Source organism: Ursus americanus, chromosome 3 (assembly GCF_024610735.1).
Source record: "Ursus americanus isolate L20-20 chromosome 3, mUrsAme1.1.p, whole genome shotgun sequence".
Classification (NCBI taxonomy): domain Eukaryota; kingdom Metazoa; phylum Chordata; class Mammalia; order Carnivora; family Ursidae; genus Ursus; species Ursus americanus.
Window position 1 is genome coordinate 95,199,845 of NC_142129.1, and position 13,984 is coordinate 95,213,828.

A 13,984-nucleotide genomic window follows, 5' to 3' on the forward strand; every position below is an offset into this window, starting at 1 on the left:
TCTGGGGTCTCTGCTGCTGCCACAGGACCAGAGGAAATCTGTCTTTCCCACCTGCAGCTGGTGCCAGCCTCCCTTTCTCTGACACCTGTCCTGTGGGTTGTCCCGAAAGTAACCTGGAGGCGCTGGGTTGATTGGGACTCAGCCGACACCCCATTATCTTTGATGCCTTAAGACACCAGGAGAGATTCTATGCAGTTAAGTGTTGCACTAACAGTGAGCTGATGGGACTGAGACCACAGCAAGAAAGTCAGAAACCTTTGATTTCTCCCATAGCCTAGTTAGCGCATACTGAACCCTGCAATCCTTCAAACTCCAGACCTCCTCACCAGCACACCACCAGGAGGAGTTCGCTCTCCCCACTGTCCCTGCTTCTGCGCTGCCCCTTCAAGAGGACAGGACTGGTGAGTGGGAGTGCCCTGGGCACACTTGTGGACTGCACCCACATTTACTCACCACCGAGGGCTCCCAGATGTATACTTTAACTCCTCAATATATAAAATTCCACACTCGGACAGAAGTAGGCAGCACGTTACAATAAAGCTCCAGACACTCCACCCAGCTTGTCAGCTGGCAGCCAGTACTGTTTCAACCACACCCCCACTGTCTCCCCCAGCGGGACTGACACTGAATTTGTGAGTCAGAGATCATTCCTGATTCACACGCAGGGGTCAGGAATTATACAGAGATGCCCCATAACACCAGGGTACAGGCTTTGGTGCAAGTGTTGGTCTATTTCTCCAGGATAAAAACTTGGGGCTCTTTGCTGAATCACAGGCAGCTGTATATGTAGGTTTTTTAAGCAAGTGCCAGATGGTCTCCCATGGAAAGGCTGCACCATGTCCCACCCCCACCAGCAGGACAGGAGAGTTCCAGTTTCTCCACATCCTCACCAGAACTTGGTGACACCACTATTTTTTTATTTTACCCGTTCTGCTGGGTCCATAGTGATCTCTCACTGTGGTTTTAATTGGCATTTCCCTGGCGGTAATGGCGCTGGGCATCTTTCCCGTGCTTATCTGTCCTCTGTCCATCTTGTTCAGTGAGAGGTCTCTTCCTGGCTGTTACCTGCTTTCTGATTGGGTTGTTTCTTTCTTTACTGCTGAGTATTTAGAGTGCAAACTATTCTCTCCGTCTGCAGTCTGCCTTTTCACCTCTTAGCACGTTCTTCCTAGAGAAAATTCTTTCAATTTTGATGAAGTCCTACTTTATCAATATTCCCTTTTATGGATTGCGCTTTGGGTACTAATCTAGTCACTTTCGAGCAGCCTGGATCCCAAAGATTTTCTGCAGTGTTTTTCCTAAAGTTTTACAGTTTTATATTTGTCTATGATCTCTTTTAAGTTAATTTTAGTATAAGATACAAGACTTTGGTTGATGTTCATTTTCCTTTGGACGGTGAGCGCCATTTGTTGAAAGGACGGTTTCTCCTTCATTGACTTGCTTTGCACATTTTCAAAAAAAAAAAAAAATCAGTTGGGCCATATTGTGTAGGTGTATTTTTGGGTTTCCCATTCTGTTTCACTGGTCTTAAGTCCATCCCTCGCCCCACATCACATAGTCCTGATTACTATGGTTACCTAGAAAGTCTGGAAAGTAGTCAATCCAGGCCTCCCACTTTATTATTTTTCAAAATTATTGTAGTTAGTCTACTTCCTTTGCATTTCCTTATAAACTTTAAAGTTTCCTTGTCTATGTATAAAAAAATCTTGCTGAGGGGCGCCTGGGTGGCACAGCGGTTAAGCGTCTGCCTTCGGCTCAGGGCGTGATCCCAGGGTCCTAGGATCGAGCCCCACATCAGGCTCCTCCGCCATGAGCCTGCTTCTTCCTCTCCCACTTCCCATGCTTGTGTTCCCTCTCTCGCTGGCTGTCTCTATCTCTGTCGAATGAATAAATAAAATCTTTAAAAAAAAAAAAAACTTGCTGAGATTTTGATGGGAACTGTGTTAAAACTGTACATCAGTTTGAGAAGAACTGACATCTGCACCAGGGTCTTCCAATCCATGAACATGGTATGCCACTCCATTTATTTAGATCTTTGATTTCTACCATGGACACTGTGGAGTTTTCAATAGATGAGTCTTGCATGTTTTCTTAGGTTTACACCTTATTATTTTGCTTTTCTGATCTATTATAAATGGCACTGTATATTTAATTTAGGTCTGTACACGTTCATGGCTCGTCTATACAAATATAATTGATTTTTGTGTGTCTCTCTTGTGTCCTACAACCAGGTGACGTCCCTTATTTGTTCTGGAAGGTTTTTTTTGTTTTGTTTTGTTTTGTTTTGTAGATTCCTTGGAATTCTCCACATGGATAAATCATGAATTTGCAAAAAGGGACAGTTTTATTTCTTTCCTTCCACTCTGGTCTGGTATCTCCTTCTCTTTCATGACAATACTGTAGAACTTCCAGCATTATGTGTGAGCTGCAGGGTTGCAGTAGATCCCTTCTATTAGGTTGATGAACGTCCTCTCTGTGCTGTTTTGCTGGGAGTTTTTAGTTAGAACAGATGTGGAATCCCTCAAAAAAAATTTTTTTGCATCTATTGATAAAAAAAATCATATAACTTTTTTTCTTTATCCACTAAACATGATGGATGACACTGATGGATTTTGAAATAGTCAAAGAGCTTTGCATCCCTACAATAAATCTTACATGGTCAAGGTGTGAAAGTTTTTAAATACACTATTGTTCTATTTCCTTGTATTTGGGTATGGAATTTTGTGTCTGCTTGTAAGGGAAAATGACCTATCATTCCCTTTTTGTTGTCTTTGTCTGGTTTGGGTACCAGGGTAACACTGGCTCCATGGAATGAACCGGGATGCGTTCCTTTCCCTTCTAGATTCTGGAAGGAGTTGTGTAGAATTAGTGTTAATTCTTTACATGTCTGGTTGAATTCTCTAGTGAAACTGCCTGGCCTAGAGATTTCTTTGGGGGGAAAATGGTACCTTATGAATCAATTTCCTCACTAACTACAGGACATTCAGTGTCTACTTCACACTGGGCGAGTTGTCGCAATGCAAGCCCATCGCGAACCGCTGTGTGTGGTGCTGCCGTCCTCTTCCTATCTGCAGGGTGTGCAGTGAGGGGCCCCTTTTATTCCTGGTATTAGCAATTTGTGTCTTCCCTATTTTTTGTCCGTCTTTTGAGAGATTGACCAACTCTCTCGATCATCTCCAAGACCCTGCTCTTTTTTCATTTATTTTTTTCTATTATTTCCTTGTTCATAATTTTAGCAATTTCTGCTTACGTTTTTAATATTTTCTTCCTTCTGGCCATCTTTGGGTTATTCTTCTTTTTCTAGGTTCTGGGAGCAGGCATTCAAAGTCTTCGTTTCAGATTTTCTCCTTTTCCAATGTATATGTTTACTGCCATGAGGTTCCTCTCAGATCTATCTCACCACTTGTAAAATATTTTACTTTTATTTTATTCAGCTGGGTATACTTGTGATTTCTGTTGTGATTTTCTCTTGGACCCACAGATTATTTACAAGAGTGCTGCTTCATTTACAGATGTTTCGACATTTTCCTGTTACCTTTCTGTTACTGGTTTCTGGTTGGATTCCCTGCGTAGCATCCATTCTCTCTGCTCCGCGAAAGTCTGTTCCACAGCCCAGGATGTGGTCCATCCGGGTTCCGTGGTCCCAGGCCCATGGCCAGTATGTTTCTTTCCTCCACTGCTCAGCTGTTCTGGCATCTGTTTGACATACCAAACTATGAGAAGCACAGTTATTCCATGAGCAGACTTAAATCTGGGCCAAGACCTTCTGCGTCACTGTCACTTCTGGTTTAGCTGAGAAGAGTGCAAACCGAGCCCTGTCTAACCTGACAATGTGGAAAAAACGCCCCTGATGGGGGGGTGAGGCTGACCGGTGTGCAGTCCCGGCTTTGTCCCCTGCCCACTGTGTGGCTCAGGCCATGTGCTGAACCTCTCTGTGTCCGTTTCCCCACCTGGGAGTGGGACGACAGGGACAGCGACCCCCGTAACGTGACCACAAGAGACAGAAATCATGCTGTGAAGACCATGGGGCAAACGTCATCTCCACGTGAGCTCCTGCGGTCACCACCCAGGGTGCACACAGCTCGAGGGACTGCCACATGCGAGCAGGGCCCTTGTGTTCTGCCGGGCCTGCAGCACCTCTGAAGTCTGCGCCCTGGGGGCGTCTCGGAGCCCTTCATGGACCAGCGGCATCAGGGACAGCCAGATTAGAAATCCAGAAGACTCACAGGTGTTCTTAGGATGCACTAGCTCCGCCTTTAACGTGTTCGCCTTTCCTATGTGACATCAGAGCCCTACTTCTCCCACATGGGTGTTTACACAGGGAAGCCTCTTAAGGCGCACTGGCCGCGCTGACGCCGAACGCACGCTGGGTGTGCAGGCCCGGGCGCCACACACAGACACGCCAACCACATCTGCCCACGGCCCCGATGCCGTGGGCCGGCACCCATGCTGAGCACACCAACCTCATTCCGCTTCCCAGGCCTTTCTCAAGTTCTGGAAGGTTCCATATTCCCCTGTGCTCCTCCACACAGTGACCTTAGAGGCCAAGTCAGGGGCTGCACCTCAGTCTGAAGGTTTTCTCCGGTATTTTCCTTCCTCGGGCTCATCATTCATGTCCCACAGCTGTCACCAGCATGTCTCCCAGACAGCTGGTCTAAATACGCTGAAATGAGCCCTCAGTTGTGGTCGGCTCAGGGAGGAGGAGAGGGATGAGTGGAGGCAGAAGCCGTGTGTTTGCTGCCCCCTACACCATTCCAACGCAGAAGATGCACGACGTCGTGCGTGCATCTCTGCGCTGACACATGCTGGGACGGGCGTCTCCCGTGTGACGCTTCCACAGCACCCTCCCCTTGCCTACGTGTCGGCCCCCGCTGCCAAGAAAGGTGGGCGGTTTAGCCTCCCCACTCTGCGTGTAGAGAAGCATGTATGGTCCTAAAGCCAATGGGGACCTTTGGGAGAAGGAAAGCCCTTCCTGTAAGTGACACACAGATCTGGTTTTCTCTGGGGAAAGAAGGAACGTGGCACCAGCTGTCGTCACTATGACCTCCGCGGGGTGCCTGATGACCCCTCACAGAGCCCTCACGGGCCTTCCCCAGGGCAGAGAAGCAGCAGCAGAGAGAATCTACAAGCACACAGAAGAAAGATTCTAAAATGCATGCAGGGCTTTGGCTCCACCCCCTCTCCATGCCTGAGGTCCGCTGTCCTGGACCCTCAAGGCAAGTGGGGGACGTGTGCAGGAAGGAGTGCAGACTGGCCCCATCACTGCTGCTGGGTTGCTCTTCCCTTCCTGTGGCCTGCGCGCACTCGAGAACCATGCCGATGATGGGAAGTGTGCGAAGGCCGCAACAGACCCATCCCAGAGGTCGTCTCCACCCTGGGGAGATTCAGGACCATGGGCCAGGGTGTCCGGCCGCCCTGAAGCGCAGAGCAGAGAGCTCGCTGACCCCACAGGCCCCAGCTCCTCTGTAAAGGGTGGGGCGGGCATTCCAGCTTCTTCTTCCAGCAACAAGAAACGGCAGGAAGAGTTGAAAACCACAGACACTGCACACTGAGCATCCACGACCCTTCCCCTTGCCCGCTGGGCAGACCTGGGGATTCACAGAAGCGCGCCCACAAGACACAGGCTGTGGTTAACCCCCAGTGGGCCACACTTCCCGGGCAAGAGTCCTCCTCACTTTCGAGGTGTCCGAGATGTGGTGCCCACAGACACATGTCTGCGTGAGACGCCCGAATGGAGGAAAGGAGGGATTCTTACCATGAGCTCCTCTGTACAGACCGCCAGTGCTGCCCACCTGCGGCCCGGGCGGGGTGAACGGCGGATAATGTGGGGGTGTCGTCACTGGAAAAGAAAGCACAGCGAAGTTCTGTCGCTGCGTCCTCTCCAAATGGGTGCCACTGTCCACCGTGAGCTTGGCTTCTCGCTTACCATACGGTGTTTCTGGAGACACGGGAAACGCTGGCGTGGGAGAGGCGGAGTCAGCGCCACCCTTGGTTGGAGTGAAGGTCCTGCCGCTGATCCCGTCGGGGTCTGGAGGGTACGCGGCGGCCACCGTCTGGAATTGGCACAGGGAGTCTGGTGAAGGCCACCTCCTGACAGTGGGCCTGAGGTGGCCCATGCCACACAGAGAGGGGCCGGGTCCCCATGCACAGTCCTGCTCCTGGCGGCCACAGGCCCAGGCTGGTGCACAGCGAGGGGCCAGGGGCCCAGGTCCCTGTGCACAGTGCAGCCGCTGGCAGCCACTGGGAAGAGCTTCAACAGCTCAAAGGAAGAGGGAGTCCCTGCGGTCCATCCAGCTGCTATGGTGCCAGGCAGACAGAGAGCAGCACCGGGGAGGTGGGCACCCGGTGGAGAACAGGACAAAATCATCCCTGCCTGGGCTGTGCTCCCAGGCAGTGAGACCACGGCACAGAGAAAAGACCCGAATGATTTGTCCAAATATCTCTTTTCTAAGCTAATCTGGGCTCCAACTTTCCGCCTCAGCAATGAAGAACACACTGTCGGGAACGGGCTCATCGTTGGGGTTCCAACCTATCTTACCGTATTCCAATTCAAAACCTGGAAGACGCCCCATGGATCCCACCATGGGGGCCCACAGTCACGCTGACCCACTTTCTTCCTGCCTTCTTCCTGCAGACCAAGACTTTGGGAATGTCCGTGTCCCCCCGGCCACTGCAGTGAACCCGTGAGCTACCTGCACGCTCCCCACCTACCCCCACCGCGTGGTCCGGGTGCAGAGGCCCAGGGGAGCCCACAGTGGCCATGCCGTGACTTCCAGCACCTGGGCTCTCCCAACCACACCCCTGCCTTTCCAGGAGGAACCCCGTCTGCAAGACGGGAGGGAGGCGGGGTGGCAATGGGACCACGATCAGGAAGGGCGCAGGTCCAGCTGTCAGGGGGCCGTGCCTACCTCCTTGGCGTCTGCTGGAGACAGGAAAGGTGCCAGGCCTGCAGCCTGGTCTGCACTGGCAGTCTTTCCCCATCCACATTTGGAGAAGGATGGCTGCCCCCCAGCATCGTTATCATACTGCCCGAGGCTCAGCTTCCGGAATCTTCCACCCAGCATCTCGTCCCCCGAGGAGCCTGACAGGAGAGACACGTGGGCTGCAGGTGCTTTTACCAGCAGAGGACAGAGACCCTAACTAAAACCTGGCTATAATTTCCCAAGACACTCAATTTTTTCTAGTTCTAGAGCATTTTCAGCTCCCACTGCCCGTTCCCCTCCCTCTGCCCCTGGCGAACTCCCATCTTGCCAGGTCCAGATGTTTTCGACAAACGGAACCATCCACCGAGCGTCCTCTGCTCTCCGGCTTCTGTCACCAAGCGTGATGTCCCAGCCTGTCACTACCAGAACCCACTTTTGTTCATTTCCCGCTTCTCCCCGTGTTGGCCCCAGGAGAGACCTGGGAGCATCTGCCTCCCGGTGCCTCGCACACGGCAGAGGCTCAGGAAGCTCAAGGGAGAGCACCTCCCCTCGTTGAGTGTGCGCGGAGGATTCTTGGTGGCTGCGACGCAGGACCGCAGTCTGCGCTCCGGTATGTATCACTTTTAAAGTCAGAAAAGCAAGATGCCTGCACATCACCTGAGTTGAATAATAAGATACTTCCACACCTATTCTCTGAACTGTATTAAAGAATCGGCTAATTATCCAGCCGTGCCCACGTTTTCCCTTTTCAATGAAGAAGTCGCATCCGGAGAGAGAGGGAAACGGGAGACCAGATGAAGGCAGGAGAGACTCAGGCTAAAGCAGCAGGTGCGCTCAGCCCTCCACCGGGAGGGTCGTGTTCTGAGAAGGACCACGGGGAGAAGGGGCAACAAGCCTTAGGCTCCTTCTGGGGGCCTCCCGCAGGCAACGAGCCCGGGTGCTGAGCCCTGGACACCCCCGCACCCCCTGCACAGCCCCAGCCCCAGCCCCACTGTTCAGACACTCCCCCTGCCCCGCTCTGCCCACCTGCTCCTTGCTGCTTCCCAGACTGTAGCCAAGACACGGGGACCTCAGTCACAGAGGACGTTGCAATTGATGCAGAAAACACAGCAACCCAGGACCACAGAGTCTGCAAAAACCTCCAGTGACCCGAGCATCCACCCACAAGCCCTGGTCACATGCTCTCCGCGGTCCCCACAGAGGGTTGGTCGGGGAGCAGCTCTTCCTCTGCTGAGTGTCGTGAGCCTGTCCCGCCCAGTGACCCCAACAGCCCCTCTGCTGGGCGTCACACGTCTTCACATTGGTCTCCTTTCCTCCTGCCACAGGACACCTCATACCCTGGGCCTTAGGGCCCCCCTCCCCAGGCTTAAAGCGGGGCAGGTGTCCCTGGGAGGCCTCCTTGCTGCCATCCCCAAACACCAGCATTTCTCATTTTTGCAAATTCACTTTATTCCCAGGGAGGGGGCGGCGCTGGGTTCAAGGACAGGATACACGTGTTCGTGAATACACTGATCACTGGTAACTCAGAACCCACTTGTATCTTACACTACGCTAGGGTGATGCAGACCCCTCGGGGTAACCTAGTCTGATCTTGTCTGCAGACGAAGAGCCCGAGACTCACGAGGTGGGGTCCCAGCCCCTCCTCTGTCAAGATAAAGCCCAGACCAGGCGTCACCACCCTGATCCCCGGCTTGGGACTCCCGTCCAGTTTCCAAATCCCACAACAGGGTTGGAAAGTCGGGTCATACCCGACTCACCTGCGGGCGGGGGGGCAGGCAGGCGGGGCTCTCCTGCCTCAGCGAGCAAGGGCGTCAGCCCTCCACGTGAGCGGGGTGCACGCCCAGGCAGAGCCACAAATACAGAACAGCAGTCCTCCAACTTGGCTGCACATTAGAATTGCATTAAAAGTCCTGGCACGCAGACCTCACCCCTCCCCCGTGAAGCCAGAACCCGCAAGAGTGCAGCCCAGAGCATTTTTTAATAACTTCCCGGTGGCCCCAATTCATGACCACGCTGAGCACAAAGGTGGGTCTCGAGCCCGGACTCCCATCGGAGTTCCACATGTGGGGGGGAGCGTTTAAAATAATTCCAACGCGCCGATCGCAGCCCAGGTCAACCCACGCGGGCCGTCTGGAGGAGGAAGCACGTTCCCAGGTGGCTGCTGTGTGCAGCCAAGGTGGCGAACTCCGGCCCTGAGGAGTTGATGGAAACCTCCGAGAACGTGACCTTTGTCTTCCACCTGAGCCACAAGAAGGCAAAGCCCTGAAGCTATTTATTTATCTTTATACAACCGCAGAAGAATGAAGGGCTGTGTCATAGAGGCATACACGGTGGTGCTGGAAACTCCCTTGCATTCCTAGGAGTGAAGACAAACAATGGCCAAAGACGGCCCTGTGGGTGTGGGAGGCCTCCCGAGTTCAGCTCATTCAACTGAACACGGGCACCTTCGCAAGACAGTGTGGGAGAGGTCGAAGGGCAGCGTGACAGTGAAAAGCCCACCTGCCCAGTTTAAATGTTTCCAGAATGGCTTGAGGAGCTTTATTTCTCCCTCAACTGCCCTAGGGATCGCCTGTCCCTCTCACCTGCAGGATATATTTGCAAAGAGCTGGGAGACGTTAGTTAGAAATTCCTAGCGCTGGCCAGCACTCAAGACCACAGCAGGAGCGGCCTGCAGCTGCAGAGATCTCTCCTTCTGGGTCCCTGCCCCCCCAACCCCATCCCAGTGCCAGGGGAGCCTGTGGGAATGGGCTGTCACGGGCACAATGAGGCCAGGGGGCCATGCAAGGCAAGCCTGTCTTTTGGATGGCAAAACTGCAAGTCCTTTTCACTGGGAACACTGAAGTGCTTGGGTAGAGGGCATTTCCTCCAAAAAGGCGCACTTAAAAGGGAAAGGCAATGTCCCCAAAGCTAGAAGGCTCTCTTTCCAACATGAGAAATGTCAGCAATCCTCCTTCCACGGTTTACTCAAAATCAGGTATGACTTCAAGCAAAATGGAAGAAGCCACACAGCGACCAAAAGGCAAGATCGCTACCCAACACCCTGAAAACAACGTCAGCAGAGCCTGGTACCCGGCCTCAGGTCCCTTTTGCTTCTCTGACTTGAGTTTCCCTTTGAATGATCGTTCCCCTCGTCTGCTCCTCAAACATATCATCTCTTAGCACCTGTAGCTTTTTTTTTTTTATTATTTATTTGTCAGAGAGAGAGAGAGTGTGCACGATCAGGGGAAGGGGCAGAGGCAGAGGGAGAAACAGACTTCCCGCTGAGGATGCAGGACTCGATCCCAGGACCCTGGGATCAGGACCTGAGCTGAAGGCAGATGCTTCACTGACTGAGCCCCCCGTAGCGCTGACCCAGGACAGTTGCCAGAGCTGTCCACCTTCAGGATGACCCTCGGTGGACGGCGATGTGGGCAGGGGCCTCCACAGGCCCAGCTGGCTGATGGGCCAGGAGGAGAAATGAAGCGACTCCCAGGCCCGGGATGTCATGCTGGAGATGTCATGACCTCTCTGTCCTGACACAGAGGACCTTACCAGCCCTACCCAGGGGTTAAATAAATGACAGTTGTCCGTATGTCATGGTGCATGTGTCCGTTAGGGGATCACCAACTTGCTCTTAGCGCACCGACGGCAAAGCTTTGGGAAACAAGCCACCCACGCCAGAGGCCAGGGGGTCTCCAAAGCAAATTCTCAAACACTGGAGGGGGTGGTCCCTCAACCAGTTAAACACAAAAGGGCCATGTGGCCCAGCAGTTCCGCTCAAGAATTGAAAACATTCAGGGGGGCTCAGTCGGTGAACATCTGCCTTCGGCTCAGGTCATGATCCCGGGGTCCTGGGATCGAGTCCCGCATCCTCAGCGGGAAGTCTGCTTCCCCCTCTGCCTCTGCCGCTCCCCCTTGCTTGTGCTCTATCCCTCGCTCTCTCCTCTCTCTCAAATAAATAAAATCTTAAAAAAAAAAAAAAGAACTGAAAACATTCAGACTAATACTTGCACACCGATGCTCACAGCAGCACGATTCCCAGCAGCCGAAGCACGAAGCGACACGGCATCCGCACCTGGAGGAATGATGTGCGTACTGTGTCCAACCGCCCCGCGGAATACGATTCAGCCTTAAACGGGAATGAAGGTCTAACACACACTACAACCTGGGTGAGTGTGAAAAAGCAGACGCTCAGTGAAAGAAATCAGACACACACCGTACAATTCCATTTGGATGCAATGCCCAGCATCGGCAAACCCAGCGGCGGAAGGCAGATTAGGGGCGGCCTGGGGCCGGGGCTGGGAGACAGGACTGGCCGCTAACGGGGTTCAGCTTGATTGCAATGCACGCTGCACAAGTCACTGAACTTGGGGCTTTAGAAAATCACCATGGATGTACTGTGTCCTCAGCACCCCGAAACGCAACAGGCACTTCCATTTCTCCTAATATCCAGGATGGGGCTGCTCTGGGTGTGGAAGCTGCAGCCGCCCCTCCCACACCTGCATAGGCCAGGCCAAACTGCCGGGCTCTTGCAGAGGCCCCCCTGCCTTGCAGACTTGCTCGGAGGCAGCCATCCTGGTGCTGACCTGACCTTCGGCTGCTGCACGTCTTTGGGTCTCTCTCGCGTGCAAAACAAGGGGTGCGGGGTAATGACGTCAGGCTGCTTTCTGAGCGCCCACATAGCCTCCTGTTCTCACACTAGATCCCTTTGGGGTTTAACACCTAACTTCAATGCATGGGCTTTCCAGGATCGATGATTCAAAGTTGCTACTTCTCAGGGCACCTGGGTGGCTCAGTCAGGGAACGGTCCGACTCTTGATCTCAGCTCAGGTCTTGATCTCAGGGTCGTGGGTTCAAGCCCCACCTTGGGCTCTGCGCTGGGTGTGGAGCCTACTTAAAATAAAAGCTGCTCCTTCTCATTGCTCTGAATTCCCTTCAGTATAAACAAGTTCCCTGACTCGGTTAACGCGGTGGATGTCCACGTCTGTGGACGAACGTGAAGAATGCCAGCAGCAAGGTCCTGCAAACACAATGGGAGGCCCGCCACGATCCTGTCATTGTGGGCTGGGGCTGATGTAACACGAACAAAATATTTGGCAACGTGAAGTAAGGAGCCCTTGAGGGACGGGAAAAACAGAGCTGGCTTCCTGCCATCCGCGGGTCATAAACTCAAGGACTGAGTCGTCTCTTTTGCTACCTGGGTAACATCAGGCAAAGTCTCCCCACTCAAAGGATGTGACCCGAGAAACCTACCTAGGTGCCAGGCTGCACAGAGGGGCGCACAGCCAGGGCATCAGACCAGAGCGAGGGAGCCAGAGAGGCACAGAGGGAGCGAAACACCCCAACCCCCCCCCCTCACCCCCTTTCACGAGGTGAAAGCTTTCTGACAGGACACCTCTGGATGGACTCTCTCCTGTCTTATAGGCAGGGACAGGCTCCCTACACCGTCCTGTGATGAGCCCCTTGAATCCAGCAGAGCCACATGGGTCCTTGGAGAATCACCAACCTTTCTGCCAGCACCACACCCCACTACGGACAAACATCACTGTGTGCCAGGACACAAAGGGGCTTTCTGGCTGGTGGCAGAGCCAGAGTTTAGTGGAATAAGGGCTCAGCCATGGCATGCACAGTCAGACAGAAGATCTGGTTACACGCCACAGGAGACATAAAGATCATGTGTGACACAGATAAGCTCAAACATGATGCCTGGGACAGTACAAGCGCTCAGAGTGGCAGCACTTACCATCATTATTACCATCACCATCGACACCATTATCACACTAGTGGTCACCACCACCACCATCGTCACCATTGCCATTACCACCATCATCATTACCATCATCACTATCACCATCATCACCATCATTACCATCAGCCCCATCATTACCACCACCACCATCATCATCACCATCACCATCATCATCATTACCATCATCACCACCATCACCATCAACATCACCATTATCAGCACCACCATCACCACCATCACCAACACCATCACTACCACCATCATTACCATCATCACCATTGCCATCACCACCACCATCATTACCATCATCACTATCATCACTACCACCATCATTACCATCATCACCATTGCCATCACCACCACCATCATTACCATCATCATCACCATCATCACTACCATCACCACCATCAGCCCCACCATCATCACCATCAGCCCCACCATCATCATCACCATCACCATCATTATCCCTACCACCACCACTGTCACCATCACCACTAGCACCATCATTACCATCATCACCATCATCACCATCGCCATTATTACTACAGTGCTGGCATCAAGCAGACTTTCTCAGGAAATGCTCAGCTTTCATGTGCAATTTTCCTCTCAGAAGTAACCAGACCCACAGCGGGTGTGAAGCCACTCATGAGCTGTCAGGACATGCAGCAGGCCCCAGGAGGAGCTCCAGGGAACGCCATTCCCAACTTCCTACCACTAGGTAACTGGTGGTCTTTCTTATGATCATCCACATTCTACAAAGAGTGAAGACTTCTGCTCACCTCCAGACGCTGAGGTCCCTGAACCCAAGTATTTCCTACAGCAAGGATTGCACCTGAGATGCGAGGCAGGCCAGGCAGGGTCTCGCTGGAAGATACAGCACCTTGGAACCTGCCCACGCCTTTCCTGTCTGAGCAAGACTCAAGGTGGCTCTGGTCAGACGTGTGTCAATGGGGCCAAGCCTTAGGCACACAGACGCAGACATGATGCACGTGTGGGGTGATGGCCGCCATGCTGGGCATGCCATGGCGCCTCTCAGACTTGCCAGCCCTTCCTGCTTGGCCACATGAGGCCCAGCTCAGCTCAGCAGCCCTGGCCTCCCCATCGAGGCTCGGGAACTGGAAGCTCTTCAAAGCACAGGTTTCTGGCATCCCCAAATCTGGAATGTTCCAGGACTCAAAACCAGTTGGTTAGCTACCCTGTTGGGACTTCCCCCACCACTCAGTGATTTTTTTTTTTTTTCTGTTGCTGGCTGATCCAGCCTTTTCCAACCGAGAAGTACAAATACTGATGTTTAAATTTTAAAATCAAATGGGTTCTGGGACACCTGGGGGGC

The 13,984-nt window shown here is 52.9% G+C and overlaps 1 protein-coding gene across 11 annotated transcripts in view; it reads right to left on the reverse strand.

The window, feature by feature from the left end:
* The window catches only part of TNS3 (tensin 3), a 214,623-nt gene that overhangs the window by 48,987 nt on the left and 151,652 nt on the right, over window positions 1-13,984 (reverse strand). For all 11 annotated transcript variants that reach the window (XM_045793589.2, XM_045793582.2, XM_045793581.2 and 8 more), the window contains 3 exons: window positions 6,909-7,081; window positions 5,927-6,053; window positions 5,756-5,839 (listed from right to left, as the gene is read on the reverse strand). In XM_045793589.2, coding sequence (XP_045649545.2) covers window positions 5,756-5,839; window positions 5,927-6,053; window positions 6,909-7,081 — 384 coding nt within the window. The remainder of the gene's footprint in view (window positions 1-5,755; window positions 5,840-5,926; window positions 6,054-6,908; window positions 7,082-13,984) is intronic.